Raw genomic sequence first — 25910 nt, forward strand, 5'->3', positions numbered from 1 at the left:
CATTAATAAGACACAAGAGTTGGTCACTTCCTTCCAACCACCCTAGTAAACATATTCTGGCCATAAAGGGAGGCAAAACAAACCAGAGCATCCAAGTATTCTTCTTTGGGATGGAATACTCCTAACCTTTTTGCCCTGGACAGATTTTCTCATCAGTGAGAAAGCATTATTTAGGGAGAGGAGTACAAAAGGTAGAAGTGCTGAGTTCCTATCCTAGGTTGGACTATTGTCTATGGGGATCTTCAGTAGCTCTTCCCACAGCCTCAGTTTCTTGTTGGAGCATAAAATACAATTTTTTTTCCTACAACACATACACAGTAAGGCCTTATCAAACTTTCAGTAAAGTACCTGGTGATTCTGGGATGAGAATATAAATGATTGCTCCCACTCCCAAAATAGTTAGTTTGGCACCAGAGGAAGAAGTTTCCTGAAGCTTCTGGAATGAAATGGGAAAGAAAAAAAGAGGAAAGGAGAAGAATTGATCTGCCCTTAGATAACAGTTGCACAGATGTTTTCTCATCTCCTAACCTCACATTTATGTGATGTTGCACATTGGCAATATGAGGCTTTTCTTGTGAGCATCACCTCTATTTATTGCTGCTGAATTAATTTTCCTTTAAGAAATAAAGTTCTTTAACTGCTGGTGTTATTGGTCTGCTCTCTCCATTTTCTTACAGCTTTGAACTAAATCCTGTCACCGCTTCTTTCTCCTGAAGTGATTCAGGGCACTGTGCTTTGGATCACAGGGCTGCAAAGTGTCATTTGGGGTCTTTTAAACTGTAACCACAGACAACAAAGGCAGCTGGCTTTGCCATGACTACTGGATTTTGTAGATGTCTCAAAACAAGCCATAAGTGAAATATCTGTGACATTATGTATTTGTGATACCATTGCAAATGGAAACATTTCCATTTCTGTAGGCTAAGCCCTACTCCCTCCTCCAAGAGTTTGCCATCAGTCCCAGTCTGCTATTGCTCCCATCCTGAGGATCTGTGTGCCAGTCAGGGATGTTTATTAGACAGAGTTAATTCCTTTCAGACTCCTTCTGAGTGTGGCTGTGACTGACAGAGGCGGGTGCTGTTTGCAAGTGTCAATGGAGCATGACCTCGAGTTAATACATCGAGTGAATGATGAGAGAAAAGGAGATTCATTCAGCCTCTGAACTCTGGGCTGAGATTAGCCAGAAGTACAGAGCACATACAAATCTCTGTTTTGTCAGCACAGTGCTTAGTGGAGTTTTTAAATATTTCAGCTATTCTAAGCCATCATCCTCAAGGCTGGGGCTACTAAAAAAAGAGGAGGATCAAAACAACATTTCTGATCCAAACATCATTGTTTTAGATGTGAAATTTGGACCTGGAGGCTTAAAGCAATGCATGGCAGCCACTGCCCCAGGGTTGATGTGAAAGGACTTGCAGTAACATGCACAGAGCTGTTTACAAAACTCAGACAAGGAACCACAGGATATTTAGCTTTTCAGTAGTAGATGCCTGTTCAACTCCAGCCTGGCGAGGAGAAATTGGAAGTTACAAGGATCTCCACATTCTGTCTGTCTGCTTGTGCTAATTGCTCTAATTTCAGTAGCCTGTGGCCATAAGTTGGTTTTCCAGATGCCATCTCTGCATCTGGTATTAGCAGAGCAGTCAGGGGCCACATAGGCCATGGTAGGTGACCTTTTCTCTTATCCAAGCAGCTCTGTCCAGATCTGTCTGTCTGTCTGGGGGCACAGTCTGATTAGTGTTCAGGGCATAGATCTTATCTGTACTTGGCTAAAACAGTTAGAAGGCTGGGGAAGACCCCTGGAGAATAGCAGTGCTGGAGGTTTTTGTGTGATTTCTTCCCAGCTATATAGTTGGTCCTTTCTTAGACTTTAAAAAACAACAGAGCTGTTAGCAGAGGTATTGGAAGAAATATGGTTTCCCTCCCTCCTCTGAAGGAGTTCTGAGTTCTAGCAGTAACTATTACCAGAGGCAGGATTGTAGAGAAGATATCAAATCTCTTTCTATCTGCACTTCCTATTGTTGATTCTGACAACTACATCCATTTAGGGTCAGATTCTATCGTACATTGCTGCTTTGAAGCCAGCAGACAATAAATGTGGAATTTAGAGCATAATAACTCCAGTAATTTCAGTGCAAAGAATCCTCTGTTCACCTCTGTTCACAGCCTGTTTCTCTCATGCGTGGTTCTCTTGACTTTGTATCCAACCCTGTGCACAAAAACCTCTGCATCATCAATTTCTCCTGCAGTCCTAACTGAAGGAGCTGCTTCTCTCTCTCTCCATTGCCACCCATCAGGCTTTTGAGTCCCTTAAAACAGCAAGACCAAAACTCGTCCAGTGTTTTCTCCAAGGTGATCAAACCTAAGAAAATTATTACTACCTTCTCTTCTTGCCCTTCCTTCTATCTCTCCTCTCACAGCTGCCCCAGGGAAACAGACATACAAAAAATCTGCACAAGAGGCAGAAGACTGTAAATGCATTCTTTTGTGAAGGCACCAATATTTACCCTGGGGCTTCGGCAGTCCACTAAACCTAACAAATGGAAATTTTGGGTTTGCTTTCTGTTAATAAACTTTGGGGGTTTGTTACTAACCACCACCAGTAGCTCTTATAAAAAGGACAGGTTTTGCTGAAGCCTATTGCTTTTTTAACAGAGTAATTTACAATCAGATACAGTTTAGATTACCAAATTATTGTCAGCACTTTGGTACAATATCTGGGGTTTTTTTTCCCTCAGTAATCCCCATCATCTGCTGACCCAACCCAGAGCTGACTGCAGCTGAAATTGATACAAAAAGTACCCCAGCTGATATTGGCCAGTTTGTCACTCTCTATTTGCTTTTTCTCCTGTTCATCTGCTCTGCCGTCTCAAATGCTTTCTCTCTGCTTATCACATAGGTCACTTAGCATTTGAAGGAGTAACAAGGAGAGAAAGGAGAGGCAGCCATATTAACAGTTATGCAGAATTATGTATGATATATTTCTGTGTCATTACTTGTCTAGCCCTTGCTCAAACGATGCTCTTTTGTCACTTTGTGCTGTTGTGGCAGGATCAGTGTCATTTGCTCACAAGGATGTGCGCACAAGGAAGACTCATCTTGCCTCTGAAAGGATGTGTTGGCCAAACTGCCAGTGAGCAGCAGAGTTGAGTCAGCAGTGCAAAATTATAATTAAAAAAGAGAAAGAAAAAAAAGAAAGGAAAAACAATACCAGCCATCATTTCCTAGAGAGCTCTGCAAGCTTGCTGGAAGCCTCTTTATAGCCTTGCAAATGCTGTGAGTGGTGTGCAGGCAGTTGCCACTAAACGGTGCAAATGGGAGAACTGCAGGAACTCACCATGTTTCCACAGCGTCAAGATTGGAAAATACCCAGGGTCTGCCACTCAGCCGTGGTAATCAGACTTGCCCTGCCACCTCCTGGCCGTACCAGACACCGAATAGAATTTAATGTGCTAAACAGCCTGCTTTGTATCTTACTCGCTTTCTGGTCAGGAGCCTGACCTGAGGTTCGCTGAGGTGACCAAGCTGTGACCTCAGCCTGGAAAGCATATGCAGAATGAATGGATAAAGCCTTTGGGACCATAAATATGAAACAAAAGCTTTGCTGTGACCTTCACACATATATTTTAATACACAATGAAAACATTAGAATTCTTTCTTTCTATGCCTGCTTCCCATACAAATGTGTTGCTCTAGAATTTCTCACCTTACAGTGGCGGGGAGATTACTGCCTCTCAAAGCATCCCTGATGTTGCAATTGTCAGGCCTCATCCAACCAGACATTCAGGAATCTCTGTCTCTTTATTGCTCTGTAGAGAGGAAGTTCTGTAAGTATACAAAGAAGGACTACATACTTGCTTGGTTTTTAATATGGGACTATAATATGGAAAAAAGGCTCTAGTTAATATTCTTCTTATTTCTTTCCTAGCTTGCAATGTCTGGTAATATTTCGTACTAATGTTGGTGTAGGGATGGAGATAGATATTGACTTTCATCTCTGTACAGAATTCTAGCTTTACTGCTCCATAACCTGCTCCAAGAGAATAATAATAATATGATGTCATGATTTATAAGCCCAATATAAATTTTTACATTTACATTTTACATTTCAAATAGTATTTGCTTTCACAGTTTCATTTTATCTGAACTTCTATTCAATGGAAAGTAATAGAAAATCTCAAGGAAGTTGTAGCCTAAGGACATATAACCTTTGGCAATGCAAGTCTACTAGTAAAGAGGGAATGAGGGCTTCAAGCTCTTCTTGCTCTTCATTCCATGTTCATTAAGGACTCTGATGGCCCACTGAGGGAAATAGAAAGATCTTTCAGAAAACGTCAACCCAGACAAAAACAAGAGTGTCTGCATTTTAAAACCCACATCACCTTCACTCTGCAGCTGAGTAACATCAATTTCATCTGGTAGGAGCACACTCTTTCCTTGGTTTATATGTGTGTGAACAAGTGATGTATTTTTAATGAGATTTATTTTCATGACAGGAACCTCATTGACAATTTGCATTAAAGACAAGCTAAATGAGCTGTTCAAGAGTAGAACAAGCTTTCTCACATTTGTTTTCTTTAATTAACCCATACAGCATGTTAATTTTGGATTAAGTCCTGCCTTATACCATCTACAAGATCAAAGTCATCCTTCCATAAAATCTTTGATCACCCTATTTCCTTCATGTTAACCCTTTGAGGCCATAGCTCACAGATAAAAATTAGAAGGGCATTTGTTTTAAGGTTTTACCACAAAAATGCAGTAACTTTTTTTCTGGTTTTTTTTCTCAAGTAAAATGTCAATTGTGAAAATTTCCAGCTGGACAGAAATTTGTATTTCCAGACAGGTTTACTTTAAGTACCTAGTCATTTACTGGAATTACCAAGTCACTTCCCATGTTAATCGAAATGAAATGATATTATATGAAACCCTAGTGACCTCCAAATGGAACTGAAACCTATTAGGTCTGAAGTACAGATCTCTCCCTCATGTGCTAATAAGTAATTGGTAGCAGTAGATGTCTGTTATCATCCATGGGGATCAGTTGCATGAGGTAAAAACTCAGTCAACAAATTTGAGGGATGAAGGGTACATCCTTCACCACCAGATAATACAGTTACTTGCCAACAAATAAACATGGAGGTTCAAGAAAGCCTTGGATTGTTTCAGTGTTGGATGAGAAAGAACTGACATAAAAAGCTGTAGGGATGCTGGTTCTGCTTTCTCTCTGCTTACTCTCCTTCCTCCCTATAATATTAAGTCCAAGTGTCCAACTTTTGCTCCTGCTGGCCCTGCTCCCCACTCCACACCTGTAGTGCTCCACGCTCCAGAGGAGAAGGTGCCAGCCCCAGGTTTCAGCTTGGAGCTGCACAGAGGCAGATGAGCTGGCAGGGAGAAGCTGGAGGGTGCTCACTGCAGATGTCACAGACAGGAATTCAGCTGCCAAGAGAACAAGGCTTCTACTGAGGGTGTTCAAATTAAAATTAGTCAGAGTTTATGATTTGGCCAAGATATGATTTCCCGGAGACAGTGAAAGGGGCTTACTTGATACCAAAAATGCCTTTTCTATGAAGCCTGGAAAAAGTAAGCCTTCCAAGCCACAATATTGTAAGATTTTTTAACCAGGCCAGCATAATTGCCATACTCTAATTTTTATGTGTGATTGAAGAACTTCAGATAAAATTTTACAAAGTATGGCTGACTTGAGCTGCAGAAAAGGGTGCCTAGAAAAACAGTGTTATAAAACATTTTAGATACCACTGCCATGTCAGCCTCCTATCACCAAAAAGCCCAAGCACATCTCATGGCAGTAATGGAAACACCCCTTACCATCATTCCCAGAGCAGGGAGCTTGGAAGAGACATCTTGAAACTCTTTCTTGAATCCAAGAGTCACACTGGAAAAAAGTTAAGGAACAAAGCACAATATAAACTTTACCCAAAGGATACAAAGCCTAGGCCTGGACACAGATTTGGAACAGGGAATCTCTGGGCTGTGAAGTTGCCAGCACAGCCCTGGTTCTGGCTGTCAGATGTTCTTCCTGTGCATGGTTTGGGGGCTGACAAAGACTGCAGATTATTCCCAATAGGCAGTTTGGATGCAGATATCTTGTTTTGGAGGCTGCATGAGTTTAGCTGTGTCTTACCAGGTGTTTACTAACTTGTTTCCTAGCAGTTTGTTTACTACCTTACCAGCCTGTTTACAAGCAGAGAGAGGTTCAAACAGGCTCATAACCACAAAGAATGACTGTGGTCACCCAAGGAGACAGTGCACCTGTAGCTTATTCCCCACTTACTTCCATTTATCATCAAAGAAATAGGCCAGTGGAGCTCAGCTTGTTAAACTCATCAAGCCAAGCCATCAAACTTCCTGTTGGGAACAATAGCATTTAAAATTACATCAAAAAATAGGGAGGATGGTAATTTTTATACCATATCAGAAGATCAAAAAGACATCATATCAAGCCATTTTGTCAGAGAGGAAGCCAAGGATCATTACTTGGAGGAGTCAATGAATGTTGTTAGAAACTGCACTTTCCCCCACTTCATTCTTATCATGACATCTTGGCAAAGTGCTAAGAACTGTTTCTAAGGAAGAGGTTATGGATGCTGGCAGATAGGAGCAGATACGATCACAGGCTTGAACTTGAAGAACATTTTATGCCAGATTAAAAAAAAAAAAAAAAAAGCAAAAGAACTTTTGGAGCAAGTGAGAAAAGATCAAAAAGAACTAGCATGACAAAGTAACAACTGCAAAGGTAAAAATGACGGAAGATGTTTTTAAATTGCATGCAAGAGTCCAAGCATCACAAGGAGAGCACCAGTTAGAAATGGGAGAATTTTAAAATGACCCAGAGCAAAGTGAAGACAGAATATTGAGGAACATTTACAAATGGGTAGAGAATAATTTCTCTGAGGAGAGTAGTGAAAAAATTACTTATATCAGTGCCATCAAGAAATGAATTAAAATCAGTGAGTTCCAGTCCAGGAGGAAACTTTAAAGCTAGATTTTGGAAAGCAAATACAGTTCAGTCTGTCATCATTCCCTTTGAATCCAGTAATATAACTGGTGCTGAAACTCTGTAAACCTGTAAGGAGGAACATAAACCCATCACTGATGATAATTTAAGTCATATGATTAACAAGGAAGGAAAAAAGGACCTCTCTGATGCCATCAGTCATAAATCAGCCAGGCCTAACTCAAGGCTGCAAAACTTGAGAATCTGACAAGCTGGCAAAAATGCACCAAAAGATTCTTCTGGCAGATACTGCAGCCCCCTTCTGTCAGGAAAGTTTTAAGGCCTATTGCAGAAGCAATTGAAATGGGAATAGTTTTTTAAAAATGAAGTGGCCAGGAAAGAACAATGCTGTTCTGAGAATAGAGGCAAAAAGCAATGCATATTCCTGTGTTTAGATCATTCAATCGAGAGCTGTGTGTATGAACCTAGTGGGAAGTAACATAACCCTGCAGCCAGCTCCAAGAGCTAATACTGTGTTGAAATTCTGAAATGCAAATCTTGAGGAGCAATTATGCAAAAACTCTTACTAGGCAAGTTTTTGGAGAAACCTTAAAAATAAATTGTGAAGAACCACATGGAGCAGCACTGTGTAGAATAGTAATTGCTATGCCAGGGGAAAGAAATGAAAGGAATGTGCTAAGAATGTAATCTCTGACTGCTGTGAAACACTGAAGCTCCCTAGAGCATGAAGAGAGAGCTAACAGAGCACTGTAACCACCAGTACAGGCACCCACCCCTTTCTCTAGCAGAAGAAGAGCTGGGCATTACAGGCACAAGCTCCAGGCCTGGGAGAACACCCTGACCTATGGGAGAGAGCAGGGTCAGTTCCAGAGTGTCCGGAGGTTTGAACTCTCACAGCTACACAACACACCATCAAAAACAAACGGGGCATGCTGCATACCTGATTTTGCTTAGGAATAATGATCAAGCCCTCTCTTCAGATATCATCGACAAGTCTGGATTAAGTGAAATGGATTCCCAGTAAAGACCTGCAAGTAGCGACTGACCAGCATCCCGAGATTTGTTTGCTCAAAAAGAAACATTCTGTGTTTTTAATTCCTATAGCAATGTGGCTTCTTGTAATGAACAAGCAACCTCAGGTTCTTTTCTGCACCTTGATCCACTAAGAGGAAAATTTACAATTTATCTTTACAGTTACAATTAAAATTTACCTCTGCAATTGGAGGAGGTTACTGTGCTCAACAGGCTGCTGAAATGTCTGCCATTTGGCCATTGCCAAAAAAGCCTCCCAGGACTGGAGTCCAGTGAACCTTCTCTTTCTGCCTACACCCAATATTCCCTATGTGCTGTCCCAAGCTTGAAAAACTGTAGCCTGGTTTGCTCCCAGCAGCAGTATGAAGAGCAGCCAGGACAGCAACATCAGCCCAGGTGCTTTCTGGACAGAAGAATCACAGAAACAAAAGAGCAACAACCTTGTCTTTGATCAATTGCTGCTCTGTGGTTTTGAAGATGGTCCCCTCAGACGGGTTGATGTGACAATTCTGGCAGGCTGCATGTGATCCCAGCCTGTGCCCTGCAGTAGGGCACGAGTAAGGGACAGTGGGAGCACATACTGCACATGTAGCAAGGAGCAGAAAACTTGGTTCCTTAGTACTGCACTTGTCATTGACCTCAGGGACTAAAGGACCTGCTGTTTCTCCAGCACCTTGGGTTCATATGTGGGAACCAGGGGAAATAGTGCTCACATTCCTTTGAAGAACACTTCGACTGTAATGGGAACCAAGAGGACACTGCTGTGGCTAAATAGATGCAAACCTCCCTCCAGGGCTGGATTGATGCAGCATAAAATATACAGTTGTAAACTCTGCAACCTCCTGAACTAGCATGGTATAAGATGAGAGGCACCACCTTAACTCTGCTCGCTCGCGTGTGTGCATCACAGCACATCTCTGATGGCATGATTATATATGGCTTCTAAAATAATATAATATTAGGCAGTTTTGTTCTACAGTCTTATTTATTACTTCTGAGTCTGTTGTCTCTACTTAATCTTTTCTTGCCTGGAAGAACATCACTCCATCAGTGAATCAGCATCTCCAGAGAGGAAACGAAATGGAGACACGTTCATAATATACAGCAAATCGCTGTCTTAACACTCAGTTAATGTTCCACAGTGGATTAAGAATTATTGTCCTAGTATTTCAGCTTAGTCCAGATTTAGTGCCCCAGTGGAAGAATTAAGGACTAGATGAAACAGTGCATGTAAAGCTACTTTCTAGAGCAATACAGGAGCATGTTGCTATCACAGTCACTAAGGCAGGTATGTAAAAATCAAGGAGCTGTTGCAAAGTGGTTCTCTTTTCGCAAAGGGGAGGAAAATGCATTTGGATACCAAAAGAAATTACAGTGGTATTGGTGGAAAGCAAACAAAGATAAGCTGGTTAAACAAAATTATTTCACTGTGTGCAGTCATAGACAGAAATATGACTTGTGCCACCATGGTCCATGGGTTGTTATGGATCATCCGGTTGCTACTGCCTGGAATGGCCACAGAGGAGATTTCACAGCAGCTGATGGACAAGTCCTAAACCTTCACTCACAAAAGATTCCCCTGAGGGCTGAGGTCGTCAGTGAGGATCTACATTTGAGAGTCATTTTCTCTAAAATTCCTGCCTCTATTCAAGGAATATTCCTCCAGCTCCATATCTGCCTGCTCCTCTCCCTTTCCCTTCTCTGATGTGCTCTTGCAGGTTTGTAGTGACTAAGAGTTGTTCAACTGAGTGTGTTTTGATGGGATCTGAACTGTAAAATCCAGGAAGAAAAGTCTCTGTGAAGGTTGCTATGATCCTCACTCTTCCTGCAATTTCAAATATCAGCTGTGCCACCATGAGCTCACACGTCTGACTCACTGCTTCTAATCTATTTTCCTCAACTCAGTTTTGCTTTGGCAATATTGCCACCCCCACGTCTCTTGGTGACTGAACACTGAGCAAATTAAATCCTGATCTTTCTCTTTGACTGCCTCCTCTTGTTCTCTCAGCTTTTATAACTGAGATGCTGCCATATCCCTTTTCCTTTAGGTGAAGTAGCCAGACAGCTCTGATTGTTCACAATACTTTTTTGTACATTAGGCTATATCTAAACACAAATTATTTCCCTTCTGTGGTGCTTCTAAGACCCAGGACAGATCATGCCCTTGACCACTTTATCTTCTGCTGGATGTTATCCCCTCTGTTTCTGGCCTCCCTGAGATTGCAGCCAACCCAAACACAACTTCCAGACTGACCTCATGCCCTGCATAATGATGGTATCATTAATACTTATTTTTCCCTCCTCATCCTCCAATTCCCCCAACAACATTATTTTCTGCACATTTCGACTTCCTGCAGTGCCTTTCTCCACCTGCTTGTCTATTTCTGGTATTTCTTTTACTGTTCTTCCCTCCATTCAGATAGCAATGCTGACTCTGACCACCAAGCATGACTTGTTTGTCACTCTGCCTTCTTTCTTTCCTTCACACTGCCATGACACAAGTGGCTTTTTTTTGACCTGGCAGATCAATGACTCTCCATGTGCCAGTAGAGCTGTCTCTGTCCCAGGAGCCAATGCACACTGTCACATATTACCCTATCTTTTTTTAATCCCTCTTCAAAGCCTATTTCCCTTTAAGATAGAGAGTGACATCACAAAACCAGCATAACCAAAACCCACAGTGCCATTGGGCTTGCTGAGGGAAATGTAGCCAGGCATTTCTTTGTTGCACTGCTAAATAAAACCCATTCCATAACACAAAGGGAGATGGTAAATGGTATTACTGAGCATGGCATGAAATGCAGAGACTGAGAAGGAAACCTCAGGGTTTTAAGATAATTCTAAACTCATCATTTCTTCACTGAATGATACAATGTCTGCATTGAACTGTCAGCTGAATTCACCACTTCTAGCTTCATTCATCAGACATTATATGCACCCATTCCTGGGAAAAATACATGGGGCTGCTGGTGCTGCTGGAGTACATGACATATTTCCCAGTGACCCTGTGCAAGTCAAGCATTGGCACAGGCTTATATGCTGCAGCATCTTGATCTCTAACCTATTTCTATAGATTAACTCTTTACTAATGTAGTAATTCCATTTGTTGTCAGTTCCTCCATTTCCCTACATTTGTTACTGTAAACAGATACAAGATATTAACCTTAAACATTCAGGAGCCATCCCATTATTAAGCCGTCTCCTTCTCGTTGGGCTTAGAGGAAAATGAAGGCAATCCAGTTTACTTACAACACTTAATGTGGGGTTTCCTTCCAGAGTTCCAGGAACACTCAAGGCTTAAAATGTCTTCTGTGACCACATCAGAAGCTTTCTGGTAAGTTCATTCCTGATATTAGCAAGTGTGCCCTCCCTTTGAAGGTCCCTGATGTTGCAGTTCATGCTGTTTGGTCACGGGGCTGCCCTTGACCAGAACATGGACACGTGAGTGCCTTTATAGAAAGCGTAAATGGCTGGGCCTGGGGACAAAAATAGGAATGGGATGCTTGTGCTACTATACAAAACTCAAATCATCCATCCTTTCTGCTCTTCATTTTCCATGTTTGCCCATGCCTCATGACAGTCCAGGAAAATGGAGGGACTTTCTTCCCTGCTGTGGAGGTAGATAATGCTGCCAGTGTGAAAGAATGAAGTGGACTCTTGTGAGCTGTCTGGCCTGTGTTTTCCACCCTCAGTGTTCTGTGATTCATCTAATTAAGGTACACAGCCTGCAAAACAAGAGGAAATTTGGAACCTCTACTCATTAGCTGGGCATGAATGGGATTTTTTTTTTTCCTCTTGACTGTCTTCATTTTATCTGCTGCAGCTCTTCATGACTCAGACTCCAGAAGGGCTCATGATTGTGTGGGTTGCCTCTGGCAAAGGCAAGGAGCTTGAAAGCAAGTGTCTGTCTGTCTGACTTTTGCTTCTCTCTGAAAACAAACACTGAAGAGCCTATTCCCTGAGTGACTGACCCAGCTGCTGTGTCTTCCCTGCTTGCTGGGGTACAAAATGATTAATCTCCTTCTACAGAGTTCAGTACTTAAAACATATGTGAAGGGGACACAAGGGCTTTCATATTAAGGAGGGATAAAAAAAGCCTTGTTTTACTCTTAATGAAGAAATAATTTCCTTAAGAACAAAAAAGCTCCTCACAGCCAGTGCTTATAAATTGCTTAATTGGAAATACACATAACAGTCCTGTGAGGATTAGCAGAGTGCTTCTAGCTGGAATTAGAGTCAGGAAAGAAAAGTTATTTTAGAGATACTAATAAAACAGGAGGTTGTGAAGGCTTCTGGGATATGTACAGATGTTTTATTTTAGGCTTTGCATATAAAGATGATTTTTAACCAATTTGTTATTGGTTGGCAAGCTCTGCTGATTAGCCTTGAAGCAGAGAGGAGTGAAAAAAAAGGAACAGACCCCCAGATCAGAGAAGGATAGCTCCAAAAATACAAGCTGAGTTTTATTTTAGCTGAGACTTCAAGCTATTGGGCCATCTGCCATTGTCTAGGTATTTGATGTTACATAGATGTGCCAGAAACAGACATCTTTGGCAGTACCTTTCCTTGTTTCCTGATAGGTATCAAGCCCCTCATCAATTCTTTGCTTTCTGCAGGAGATGCCCAGTGCACAGGCAGGCTCCTTGCTGGTCTGCAGTGGATGTGCTTCCTGGCCCAGCCACCCTTCTGCTGGGAAAGTGGGAAATGGTGGCTCTCACACCTCCACCACCACTGACTCCTCTAATGAGCTTTGCTGTGCAGGAGCAGTGATCCAACAGTGATCCACATCTCTGGATTTCAGGTACTTTGCTAAACACAGATATGGAGCCTCTCAGCCTCCCACGGCCAACTCAGTCACCACAGCTTCTCCTTTCCCTTGGAGGCAGCAGAGAGGATGAAAAATGTCTGCCTGCTCATCTCATCTCTGCCCAGCAACCCCACATGCCCTGTGTGAAAAAATTTGTATCTGTTTGTAGCTCTTTGTCTAGAGCCCAGCTACAGGGTCAACTTCCATGAAACATGAGGCCTTTCCATTGCTGAATAAACCAGAAAAACCTTTCTGCTGAAAAACCTTTCTTTGGTGGCTGACAGGCACCTGCACTGCTTTCCTGCAGCTGGGTTTGCATATTTGGGTTTGGCTTGGACACTACATCCAAAAGATGTGCTGTAGGATCACCAGACAGGCACGGGCAAGGGGCAGCCAACAGCACTGGGGTCACCTCACAATCCCGGGGTCCCCTCACAGTGGCAGGGTCTTCTCACAGCCCTGGAGTCACCTTGTCATCCACAAAAATGGGATTCATGGGCAACAAGCCTATAATTACACACTTGAGAGAGACATTGATTATCTCAGAGTTGCCTGGATGCTCAGTGGTATTCCACGAATCAAGCACACCAACTATCAAAGCCTATTCAATCTATACATTTTAGCAAACAAAGGAATTTGTGTTCACTGGCTACAAGTTACATAGTTCTCTTGTTAATTAGAATTCTGTCTTCTGCTTATTAATGATTCTCTTGCTTCTCCTGCTAATTAGTCCCATACTCAGTCTTTCCCTTCTTTTGTGGTCAGTGGGTTTCTTGGGTCCGTGAGTTGGTGAGTTGGTGGTCACCATCTCCCCCTGCCAGAATTACATTTTACCCAACTGGAGCTGGTTCAGCACAGTTGCTGAGTTGTCTTTATTAGTTTCTTCCTTATTTTTGGGACCCTGCCAAATGTCCTTGGGGCCCATAAATTCTGCATTCTTTGTGTCCACTATCAGCTGCACATCCTTCTCCCCAGGCCTTGTTAACCTCCCCCGAGGTGGGAGATCACTGAAACAACCTGGTGCCCTAAACTTTAACAAGGCAACTCCACCAACAAGTAATTTATCTTTCTAACACCTGGACATCACTCAGGGATTGCTCGTTAGCTGCTCTCTCTAAAATCTCCTTTCCTGTTGATTAGGCTGAAAAGCATTTGAAGATCAAACACCAAAGAAGAGATCAAACACCAAAGAACGTCCTTTCTCAAGGAAAATTTTGCATATTCCACGTTTTGCAGCACCCTCACAGCCCTAGGGTCCCTCAGGGTCCGGGATTCCCTCACGGTCTGGGGGTCCCTCATGGCCCGGGGGTTCCTCAGGGTTTTGGGGGTCCCTCAGGGCCCGGGGGTCCCTCATGGGTTGGGGGTTCCTCAGGGTTTTGGGGGTCCCTCAGGGCCCAGGGGTCCCTCATGGGTTGGGGGTTCCTCAGGGTTTTGGGGGTCCCTCAGGGCCCGGGGGTCCCTCATGGCCCGGGGGTTCCTCAGGGTTTTGGGGGTCCCTCATGGCCCGGGGGTTCCTCAGGGTTTTGGGGGTCCCTCAGGACCTGGGGGTCCCTCATGGCCCGGGGGTTCCTCAGGGTTTTGGGGGTCCCTCAGGACCTGGGGGTCCCTCATGGCCCGGGGGTTCCTCAGGGTTTTGGGGGTCCCTCATGGGTCGGGGGTCCCTCTTGGCCAGGGGGTTCCTCAGGGTTTCGGGGGTCCCTCAGGGCCCGGGGGTCCCTCAGGGTTTCGGGGATCCCTCACGAGGGCAGCCGAAGGGAGGTGGTGCCACCTGGCGGCCAATGGCGGCGCGGCGGCCCAGGCCCGGCCGGTGCCCGCGCAGGAGCCGCCGTTGTGGAAAGTAAGAAAAGTCGTCAAAAAATAATAAAACAAACCCAAAGCAAGACAGGGGGGATGTGTGGAAATGATCACCGGTAGCGCCTGCACAGGTGTAAGGAGATGGTCTTACGTCTCTGCAGCTCAGGCAGCCAACAAGCCTGGGCACTCCTAGGAGAAGGGAAGGCTGCTGATAACTCCTTTTTATTCCTATCCGGCCCTGCCGAGCTGTTTCCTTATTTTATGAGTTAGCATCTCTATTTTATCTTCTAATAAACTGTGTTATTTGACTTCAAAAGCCCCACAGAGCTCATGTGCTCAGGAGAAGAGGAATAAAAGGTGTCCCTTTGGAAGATGGATCCACTTCAAAGTTGTGGCGATTTGAGGACTGACTGAAAACACAGGGAGCCATGCAGTGAAGCTGACAGTAACCGAGCAAAACTGGCTTTTCAGGCAACACTGCAGGAACAAAAGAAGAAAAAAAAAACACTTAATGCATTTGAAATGTAAAATTTAAACACAGGGCTTTCATTTTAAAAGACATTCCTTTTTTTTTTCTCTCTTCCTTTTAGCTGGTGAGAGCATATTCAGTAGCATCTCTGCCAGGCTGAACAGTTTCTAGATTTGATTGAGGATGGTATAAAGGTCCACGTCTAGTAAAAGCAGTAGCTACTAAAAGGTAAAACGGAAGTTGCCTGTTTAAAGTGTGATCTATCCTAAAGGCAAAAGAGTGGAACTGCCACATAGCTCGGCAAAACCTGTCAGGCTGGCACCAGTAAGGAACTAGGATGTTAGTCCTGGACTCCTGCCTGGCTGAGGCAGGGGCTTTTCACTCTAAAAATAAGTAAGACTCGTGAAGGGCCTCTTCTTTCACATCAACTATGGTGCTTGCATGTGCATTCATGCTGTGTGTCGTGTGCAGTCATTTTACAGCTTGAAATTTGTGCGTTCATCCCCTCCAAGGCAGTGGAAGCAAAGGCCCAGACCACGATGGAGGGGCTCCCCAGCTCTAAATATCTGCAAAAGGGGAATAAGAAATGGCATGGACAGGTCTAGGTTTGGACTTTGTCATTTTAGTGATGTTTTTTACTTGAGGGGATGATGTTCATGTGTGTCAGGGCAGAACTGAGACATTTTGAAACCTGGTTCATGTTTTCCAGAGAACACAAAGCACCAATCTGCTGCTAGAATCTGTTAATTCTGCAAAAGAAAGGCTGGGTAATTTTGTGGGAAAACTATTCTCAGCCTCCCTGATCCCAAATTTGGGTTACTTGCCGTATCTTACACTTCCCTGAAACTCACCAGATCTCAGTGAGCCTAAGTAAGCATGTGTGTTCTGGGTGTTTAGGGAACACACCTCTAAGCAGAAATCTAATTTAGGCAGAGCTCTTTCTTCCTATCATTTTGGCTTTCCTTTCATGAAATCCCAAATTATACATGGAATGTAATTTTATCTCTGTCTGTCACCATGCTGGGCTCTGCAGGCTGGTAGAGAAGTAAGCCAAAGCCTGTAGCTATCAGTGAAGCTCAGTTCTACCCACAGGAGGAGTCTCATAAAAAAAACCTCATTTGATCAAGCAATCACCTCTATTGGTGAGAAGTTTAGTGTCTGCAAATATATGCATCACAGCTGAAAATAGTATCTCACTAGGATCTGTAGACTCTGTAGAAGAAGAGTCTGTTTACAGTGTCACTCCCTAACACCTTCCAGGCAGAAGAACAGAGATTTTTGTCCTATAGTTGCTCATTTTCAGCTTCAGTCAAAGCCTCAAAATTATAAGACACTTTTAAAGAAATACCATCTGGAATTCCCCTGCAATCTCCAGGCAAAGTGTTTTACAGAATCACTGAACCAAAGAATATTCTGAGTTGGAAGGGACCCACAAGAATCATTGAGTCCACCTCCTGGTCCTGCACAGGACAGTTCCAAGAATCACACCATGGGCTGTACTTCTGTAAGCACAATCCATAAAAATTTTCTGGTCCTTCTAATGGATGAAGTTTTTTAATTCTGCCATCTCCTGATAGAACAGATTTTACTGCAAAGATTACCATCATAAAAATTGAATTGTTTGTAAATTACTTACCTCACTCAAAAGGACAGAGGATAAAGGAGAGATCTGGTGAACATAAGGTACTTGGGTTCACAAAAACCTGTGGGCAAGATTCCACACCAAAGATTATTTTTAAAAATGATGCTGTCATGGGATCACAGGAGTTATTTCATGCAGTGAAAGCTGGTTACAGAATGGCAAAGGGTGAGGAAGAGTCAGCAGTGGGCTGTCCTGGAGATTGGTATGGGAAACAGTTTTGTTTAGTTTATAACCTGTGGCTGGAGAAAGGAGTGAGCAGTGATAGCTCTGTGTTCACAGTGCTGCTGGAGTTTTCCAGGTATCCAAACACCACACAGAGGCACCTGAAGTAGTAAACTATGCACATACTAAACTGAGTAGGAAAAAGAGGTGGCAGGTGAGCTTGGGTGCAGATAAATGTAAACTGCTGCCTTAGGAAGTCACAGATGTGACTGTATCAACAGGCTTGGAAAAGACTTAGACAAATTTGGGACACTAGGTCAAAAGATGAATACTCTGAAAGACTAGGCAAGGGCATTGCCTCCAATATCCCCAATCCAACAGCTGTGGGAACTGAGGGAATTAAGTAGGGAATGTATTGCTGAAAGTAGCCAGGCAAAGGTGCTCTGTTTACCTGGCTTCTCCCATTGCCAGTGCTGGAGATATGGCATGATGCTGGGAACAACCCAGCACTGTGAGCTTTATGTTCCTATTTTGACAAAAATTCTGGTACATGAAAATCTGAACAAAGACTTTCAGCTATCAAAAGAAGTGGGGTATTTTTATAACATTTTGATTATTTTTTAGTGCTTTAACACTGTTAAAAATAAAAAGCCAGGTATTACATTATCAAAATTTATTCTTTAAGAAATATCTTGATAGATCTGAATCAGTTTTCTTCCTTGTAAAATTGGTTTTGATAGTTTTAATTTTCATTTTGAATTAGAACAGAAGTGTATTTTGCAATATTGTTGGTTTTGGTGGAATAGAAACATCAATTCCCAGTCAGCTCTAATGATTATTTCCTTTTCTAATGCTTGTCAGCCTCTTCTTTATCATCCTGATATTCTCTGTAACCCTGAAGCCAAGCTCTATGAGAAGGTTGTAGGGGTGGTTTCTGTGTTTCTCATAGCTTGTACTGTGGTTTGGGATTCTCCATACTATTTTCCCTATTTCTGTTCAGCTGTGGGATCTGCTTCCCACAAGGCATCTTGCCATACAGCCTTTTCCAACCCTTTTCTTCCCTTTCTTCCTCCCAGGTTTTCTTGCATGAGTCTGACAGCTCTGTGATAATCATTCCTCCTCCTCACTGTTCTCCTCGGGGATCTGCGTGGGTGGGCAGAGCTGGTGTACAGAGCACAGCTCTCTTATCTCTGCGAACTCATGAAATTCGCCAAAAGCCTTCCCACCAGCAACAAACTTCTCCTTCACACAGCAAATCCACAGCAAAACGCACACACATTTTACTAGAAAAAGAAATTATGGCTGATTTTCCAGACCAAGCACTGCTTAGGAGTCACCCCTGGAGAAATCTGACTTCTTGGCTTCAGAGCAGCTCCCAAAGGGCTGGAGACAAAGGCAGGCATCTCAGGAGCTGGAGCCTGGTGGCCATCCATGTCACCAGCTGAGAGTGGTGGCACAGCAGAAGGCAGAGCATGCTCCCCAAGGCATTGCTGCTGTGCCAGCCAGGGAGACACGGGACAGTGTGGGACATGCCAAACCTGTCAGCTGCTTTTGGGGTGACTCACTCCGGGAGGTGCACCCAAGTAACTGAGGCGTGGGCAGGATTTCGCTCAGTGCATCATCCGCTTGTGACAGTGCTTCCCCCCACGCAAGGGAATATACCCTTTCAATTTCTCTATTTAAATCCCTGTCTTGCTGCCTGCTGGTGTGTGGGCTCCAACTAGCTACAGTTGTAAAAAACCAATACCTATGGGACTGCCTCTGAGGGATGTGTCAGCCTGGAGTTCCCTGATGGTCAGCCCCAGCAGAGCTGCCAGGGCACAAGGGAAACTAAATCAGATTCCCTTTCTCAAACACAGGAAACATGGAAGCACATAAGCCAGAAAACTACATCTTTGGGGACCACATTCTTGGGTGAAGTAGTTAGGGATAAATCTCCTGCTATGAAGGCAAGGACATAGTCTTGATCTTCTTTAAATGAGATCAGTGAAACTTCCCTCTCTTCATTCTTCCATGAAACCAATAATATACTATGCAAGCATGGGCTCAAAGGAGTCATCCCTTGGTTATGGCTTGCATGTACTAATGTGCCTTGAGGAGATCTGTGGGCACAGTTGGCACTGGAGTCTACACTCCATGATTATCATCACTATCCCCATCATCCAAACCAGCTGCCCATCACCTGAAACACTTTGGGTAGCTGTTTTTATCAGAGCAGAGGAGGACCTGGATAGTTCAGGTTTTGGCACAGAATCTGGTGGATCCTTATTACCCCATGGAGAGCACAGAGGGTGAGAGGTGCTCATCTGCCTGGAGACCTTCAGCTGAGCCTACAGGAGAGGTTGGTGCTGCAAGCCTTGCCAGGGCATCTTCCTGTACACAGAAAAAACCTGAGGAAGGAAAGGAGCTGGTTGATGGCGCACAAACCAGAGAAGGAAAGCAGACTACCAGTACTCTTATGTTCATGGGAAACAGCTGCATAAGCTGAACTCAAACGTAAAAAATGAAAATCTCTGAAACCAATTACAATTCAACCTCTGTTGAGCCTCACCTTCTGATTTATCACCACCTTTCAGCAGATCTGTGAAGTGTGGGTTCATCCCATCACTTGAGGTCATCCTCTGACAGCACAGTCAGCTGCTATAAGCCAGTGAAGGGAAATATTATTTTCCTCAGAACACATTTTTTGAGACAATGGCTCAGAAATCAGAATGAAATAATCAAACAATAAGATAAGCCAAAGCAAAAGCAACAGATACTCGTGGGTGGTTTTGACCAGTTGGCTAATAAAAGACACATCAATTTTATATTTCAAGTTTATTAAGTAACACAATCAAGATTAAATTATTTTCACAGCTAGTGTACCTAATTATATCAGGCTATGTATATATAATTTATTCCAGCACGTTACAATTGTTTTATCTTTAATCATGCAGCAAGTAATGTGTAAACACAATAATGGGGAAGATTTCCCCCCCTAAAAAAGAGAAACAAAATTACAAAAGTATGGCTTTATAAGAAAATTGTATCATACAATGAACATTCATTTGTACTTGGGAATGGCAACATTCAGTCTTAATAAGTGACCAACAGCATCTGTCACTGCCATGCTGATTCCAGAAATGCCAAGGGAACTGGGAACAGGGAAATGTCATTGATTTTAGAGATGGAAAATATATATCTATATACATTCCGAGTACAAAAAATGTAAAAAATGTTTTCAGGGACTAAGTGTCACATTTATTTATATGGTAAAGTCAGAGTTATGGAGCCTTGAAGAACATAAATACACGAACAGTTTCTTTTCCTTTAGACCAACAAACATCTGTAGTGATGGAACCGACTTACAAAGCGTTACTTCAGGTGTAGGGAGTTACGTGTAAGTGAGGTCAGAATCTGGCCTGTCCTTCCTGCTAATGATGCTGCAGAAATAGACAGAAGCATAGGGTTAGGAAGTCATACATAGCTGAATTTTACTGGCAGCCCAGAAAAAAAAGAAAGACAAATATGTATGTTTAAGGCATTTTATTAAAGAAAGGAAAAAGTGTTCTAGAATAAAGTGTGACCAGCATCACAAACCCTTTGCTGGATGATTGTAGTTGCTGGCAAGCAGAAGCCCTTGTGCTTGGTGTTCGGGGATAAAACACCCATTTCAAGAGCAAAACTGCTACCTCTTTCCAAGAGAAGAAACGTCCTTACCTGTCAGCAGCACGGGGCCTGGGGCACACACACTGACCGCGTGAAAAGGCTGCTTCTGTAGGGCATCGCTCACTGCTGGTCCGAGCAGGGCAGTGCGCGGGAGCTGCCAGTCGGTCACGGATTTGCCAGGAGAGGGCAGGCACACACTCACACGTGAGCGACAGGAGGGCAGGCAGACACGTGTGACAGGAGGGCAGACACACTTACACGCGTGACAAGAGGGCAGGCACTCACACAGCTGCACACACACACATCTGTACATTTTCACTCACTCACTCACTCACTCACTCACTCACTCACTCCACCCCACTGCACTCACTGAAATGCTTCTCACAAAAACCAAAGGCTCACACGTACAGACAAGTCAGATCCTTACAATGCTACTCCTCAAAATTGAAATTAAAGAGATGTAACCTGCAGAACCAACCTAAATCCAAAGATCAGAAAAGACTTTACCCTTTCCCTGTTTCTCTCTTGTGTTTATTCTTTTTCCCAAGTTCAGAAATACAGATCTGGGCGACACTTACTCAGTATGCAGATATGCAGAACGTAAACATCACCACACAGCACCCAGCACCCTTTTTGATTAACAAAGCCAGCAACATATTTGCCATGCAAGCATAGGGATTTTTCAAGACAGTCAGGTTGCAGGAAAATATTGCAAAATATTTTTCAGTTTACTTTTGCTAATGACCTGGCTTGGAAAGAATGGAGAGAAAAAGCCAACACAGATGGGGCTGAGGTAGATTTGGCCATATCTGATGTAATGTCACTGTATTGACAAAGAAGATGAATGGGATCTCAAACTAACCGGCAGATCATCACAATATAAGCAAACAGGGTCTAGGGAGAAGATTCCCCTATTCCAGCAGGAATGCCCATCCTGCTGTCACATTGCTACAGGCAATGGAAAGAGTTGTCACCACAGTGCTAATGACCCTAAACTTTGTCCCACTGGGACTGCACTTGGGAGGACCCATGTGATTGAGGGCCAGCTGGTGCTCGGTCTCTTGCTAAAATGGTCAAGAAAAGGAGAAATGAGAGGGCTGTGGAGTGATATTTCCTGTGTGGGTACTTGCCTGTTATACTCTGGGCTGGACACATCAGAATTTTTGGCCATGTTGGCCAACAATGGACCAGCAGCTTTCTTCCAGGCTGGGACACCAGTCGCAGGAATGTCCCAGAAACTATTCAAGACAATTCATCTTCTATCCCCTCTCTTGGCAGGTGGATTGAGGGAGCCTCCCACATGGACAAATGCACGCACACAAGCATCCTGCTGTCTGCTACAAACCCACCCATAAAGCGCCTGATTCCTGCCCTCTGCTTTGATCCACAACTATTGCAGCCAACAGGAGACCCCTGCACCATTCTACACTCACTTGCTCCCAGTGGGCTGCTCTGGCTCTCTGAGCATGGCCTCCTGCTGGCATTAATGCCAACAGTCCCTACCTGCCTCCTTGGATTTGCAAGATGAACAGCCCTCCCCTCCCTCCTGTCTTTTCTGAAACTCTTCACAGCACTGAAACTCACATGGTTCCGAGCCAGTGCAATAGCGTTGGATGATTTCCATTTCCTCCTTTCCCAGGATCTCTGCTTCCAGGACCTAATTACTATTCTAATAATATCCTTCCCCAGCCTCCTCCGCCTCTCACCCACCGACATCCGGATGAGACACCGCAGTGCTGCTGGGACAAACCCAGTCCTGCTCCTCGGGACTCTGGGGTGCCACAGGGGCCGTGCTCTGCACAGTCACTCCGGGCAGCCACGGGCACCGAGAGCCTGCTCTGTCCTCTGCCTCCAGCTCCGGGTTTTTTGGGAAGTATGTGCCAGCGCTGGGGAGCCTGAGGGCTTGGCAGAAGCAGCTGAGCCACTGCTTATAATGCAAATCTGCCTTGGGCTCTGCTTTGCTTCCCAAGCTGTGACAGCCTCTGTCTGCAGCACAAGCTGTCGAGCGCAGGCTTCCCCCAAAACCCTCACCCAACGCTGACCCTGCATTTCCCCATTTGCAGCCCTCCCCATCGAACAAGGATAAATAGACACAGATGGAGAAGGACATTTAAGTCCCCAGGGGCAGGAGTGGAAGGATACTGCAGCACCAGAGATGTGGGATTTCAGGAGAAGGGTTAACCCCTTCATGGCCTGCTTGCCACTTTTAGGGCTGGGCTGACATTTCCTCCCCTCACAAGCAAGGCTGCTCATTCACCTGGCCTAGCACAGGTGGCACCGGAACTGAGATCCTCCCACGGCATGCAGGAAGAGATGGCTGGGAGGAGCATCCCAGTGTCTCAGAAAGGATGGTCCAGGTGGCTGTGAACGGCATGTTCTGCAGCCTCACAGTAAATCTCCACCTGGCCACGGCTGGCATTGCCAGTGTCCTGGCACACAGGAGGTAGCCCATGCAGAGGGAAACTAAATGGAAGTGCTCCCTGTGCTGACAGGAAGATGGGAGCAGGTCCAGTACGGCCTCCTTGGCACAGGCAGAGAATTAGCCAAATGAGACATGAGCCATTTTTGCACAGAGAATTGAGATTTGACTGCACATCTTCCACAGCTACTGCCTGTGGAAAGTGGTTTGTGCCCAGCCTTGGGCCCCAAATCCAGCTGGAGAGGAGAGTGAGTTCTCCACTGCTGCCCAGTGCAGGTGGGGAAATGAGTTGTGCTCCTTCAGCAGAACAGAGGGTTCTGCGCTTACAAGAAGTGAGGAATGCTGGTATCCAAAATAAGGGATGTTCCCCAAAGGGAGCTGGGATTCTGCCACTGCTTTGTTGATGCTGAGAACAGCCAGGAGAGCAGGACCAGTGCCTTGAGCAGAGAGGGCAGTGTGATTCACAGCCCAGACCCAGCCTCACTTTCTGCAAACTCACCCTGCCTGCCGTGCCCAGTTAGTGGGAACATTTTGTGACTTCCAAGATAAGGATTTCTGTCTGGACCTGGGTGGCAAAAACACTCTACTTGACAGCAAGTAACAACTTTTAACAGCAGAACATCATAGTCCAGCTTAGGATAAGTAACAAATGCCTGGGGCTCTGAGACCCACAGGGAAATCAAGTTAGTCAGCCACATCTCCTGCAGAGATATGTTCCAAAACACAAGCCAAGGAGAAATAATGTCACATATGAAAGACAGGGCTCCCAATGTCCCTGCTCCAATTGCCATTTGTTTACTGGACAGTGGGGAAAATGGTTCCTTCCCCACTGCACAAGTCTGTAGAGGCATCGGGGCTGGGATTGCCTTTAACCCCCTCGCTCCCAGGTGAGACTGGATGCTTTCCATTAACTATTCTGTGGATCTTTATCTCCCATCCCCCAGGAATATACACACACTGCCCCTCTCTGAACTCGTGCCCTCCACACTATGACCTGCTGTAAAGTAACTCGATAGGATCAGTTATCCTGCAGGAACTGCCTCTGCATCCCTGCAGCATCAGCCATGTACTTTGTGGTTATTACTAATGATGCTTGAGCATTGTTAGAAAGGAAGCTTGATGTTTGAACCCCGTTGGAAGGGGATGGTATTTCTCCCAGCTCCAGCAGTGACACCATTTAAAAATCCCACTGAGTACGTAGTTCCTTTTAACCCAGGTGCATTACACATGATACAGTTATCATATTGGAAATTCAGATACACTGATACCAGCTGACAACTAAGAAACCAAACATAACACAGTCTCAACTACAGTTAACCCTTCACATGCACAATAAAACAGAAAACAAGGAAGGCTTTTGCCTTTAAAAGTGCCGTGCCTGCAATCAGTTAGAAAAGACATTTTAAATCTTGTCACAAAATATTGGATTTTCCAGCATAGCCTAATAGGTTAAGTACTAAAATCACACTAAAATGCAGAGGATGGATAACCAGCTCCTCTAAGTTGCCTTGGAAAATCCAAGACTCATTGAATAAAGTCAAGGAAAAACATTTACCACATTTTTTGCTGGTAGCTTTTTGCCATAGGATGGTAAGGGCTTTAGTGCCTGAGGTATAGGTAGTTCCTGGATGCTTTTAGGGAAGTGGGAAGGGGGAAGAGTCTGGAGAATAGTTTGCATAGCTTGCAGATATAAAGAAGCAGGTGTGTTCCCCACCAGGCTGTTGAATTTGTCTTCTCCCAGCAAAGCTGTCCAGTGGTCTGGATGCTCCTGCAGAACTTTCCGCATCTTAAACTGTGGGTTGGGCATGAAGAGCAAGAGGTAGTCGAGGCAGAGCTTCTTTGATGCGACATTGACTTTGGAGTCCCACATCTGCTCCAGGATGACGTCCAGCGGGGTCAGCCCTTTACTGTCCTCTATCCTGGGAGAGGCTCCGTTCCCGAGCAGGATGAGGACAGTCTCTGACCTCAGCAGCTCGCAGGCAAGGTGCAGGGGTGTTTTCCCATCTTCCAGATGAAAGCAGCCAGCCCTATTGATATAGGAGTTCAAGCTGGGGAGCTTGTGTGCAATTTTGATGATCAGTCCCAAGATATCTCTCCTATCATATGTGACCGCCATGGCCAGGTGAGGAGCAGAGGATGGGCAATAGCAGAAGTGTTCCCCAGGCACCTTGAGAGCCTCCTCTGGAAAATGAGACAGCAGATACTGAGCATAAGGCAGGTGATTATGCACCACTGCATAGAGAAGGGCTTCTGAAGGTGAGTAGGTTCGTAGGCTGGCATTTTCCTCCCAGTAAAAATACTCCATAGTTCTCATGTCTTCCAGCATCCACACGGGCTTGTGATCTCTCACAGCCTGGTAGAACATGTAGGATAAGAACTTGCAGTGCCTGCTCTGATCATCCTGCAGGCTGGCCTGGTTACTGGCCATGGCTCAGCAAATAAAGAACAGCTCCACGTAAAATCACTCCAGACTGTAAGATTGGTGCACTTGGAATGCTGATCCCGACGCTGCTGCAACCTTCAGGCTGTCATTGCTGCCTGGACTGCACTAGCTGGAATGCATGGGCTGATCATCTCCACCCATTCATTGTTTTTCCCCTCACTGCAGTGGTTTTGTTTAGGTAAGCACAATCCCACAGGCTCAGTTAACCCGTGCCATGCAAGCAGATGGCTGGTGAGTACATCCCGCTCTGCGCGTGGCACAGGTTACTGAAACGCTGTCAGACTGCCAGTGATTTTATACACACACAGCCACGGAGAACAGAGGGAGAGACTAAAATTAGCTTGAGAGGTGAGGCGGATTTCTGTCTGCATTTCGTGTCTAACCAGATCAGCTCATACACTGCAGCAAGTGGAATAGCAATATTCTGCTATTTTATGGGGGTTTTTTCATGTCACTCACACACACGCAGCTCATTCCATAGTAAAAAATATGTAGCAGTGTAAAATACTCCACAG

The 25910-nt window shown here is 44.5% G+C and overlaps 1 protein-coding gene across 1 annotated transcript; it reads right to left on the reverse strand.

The window, feature by feature from the left end:
* Positions 1-19718: 19718 nt before the first annotated feature.
* Positions 19719-25677, reverse strand: LOC128946585 (ankyrin repeat domain-containing protein 9-like). The gene is made up of 2 exons (XM_054290475.1): positions 24508-25677; positions 19719-20307 (listed from the first exon to the last, which is right to left on the reverse strand). The coding sequence occupies exons 1-2, from the start codon at positions 25378-25380 to the stop codon at positions 20299-20301; spliced, it is 882 nt and encodes a 293-aa protein (XP_054146450.1). The 5' UTR covers positions 25381-25677; the 3' UTR covers positions 19719-20298.
* Between the last annotated feature and the right edge of the window lie 233 nt (positions 25678-25910).

This window comes from Melozone crissalis, unplaced genomic scaffold (genome assembly GCF_028551555.1).
Source record: "Melozone crissalis strain CALT ecotype California unplaced genomic scaffold, PUWL_Pcris_2 ptg000081l_1, whole genome shotgun sequence".
NCBI lineage: Eukaryota > Metazoa > Chordata > Aves > Passeriformes > Passerellidae > Melozone > Melozone crissalis.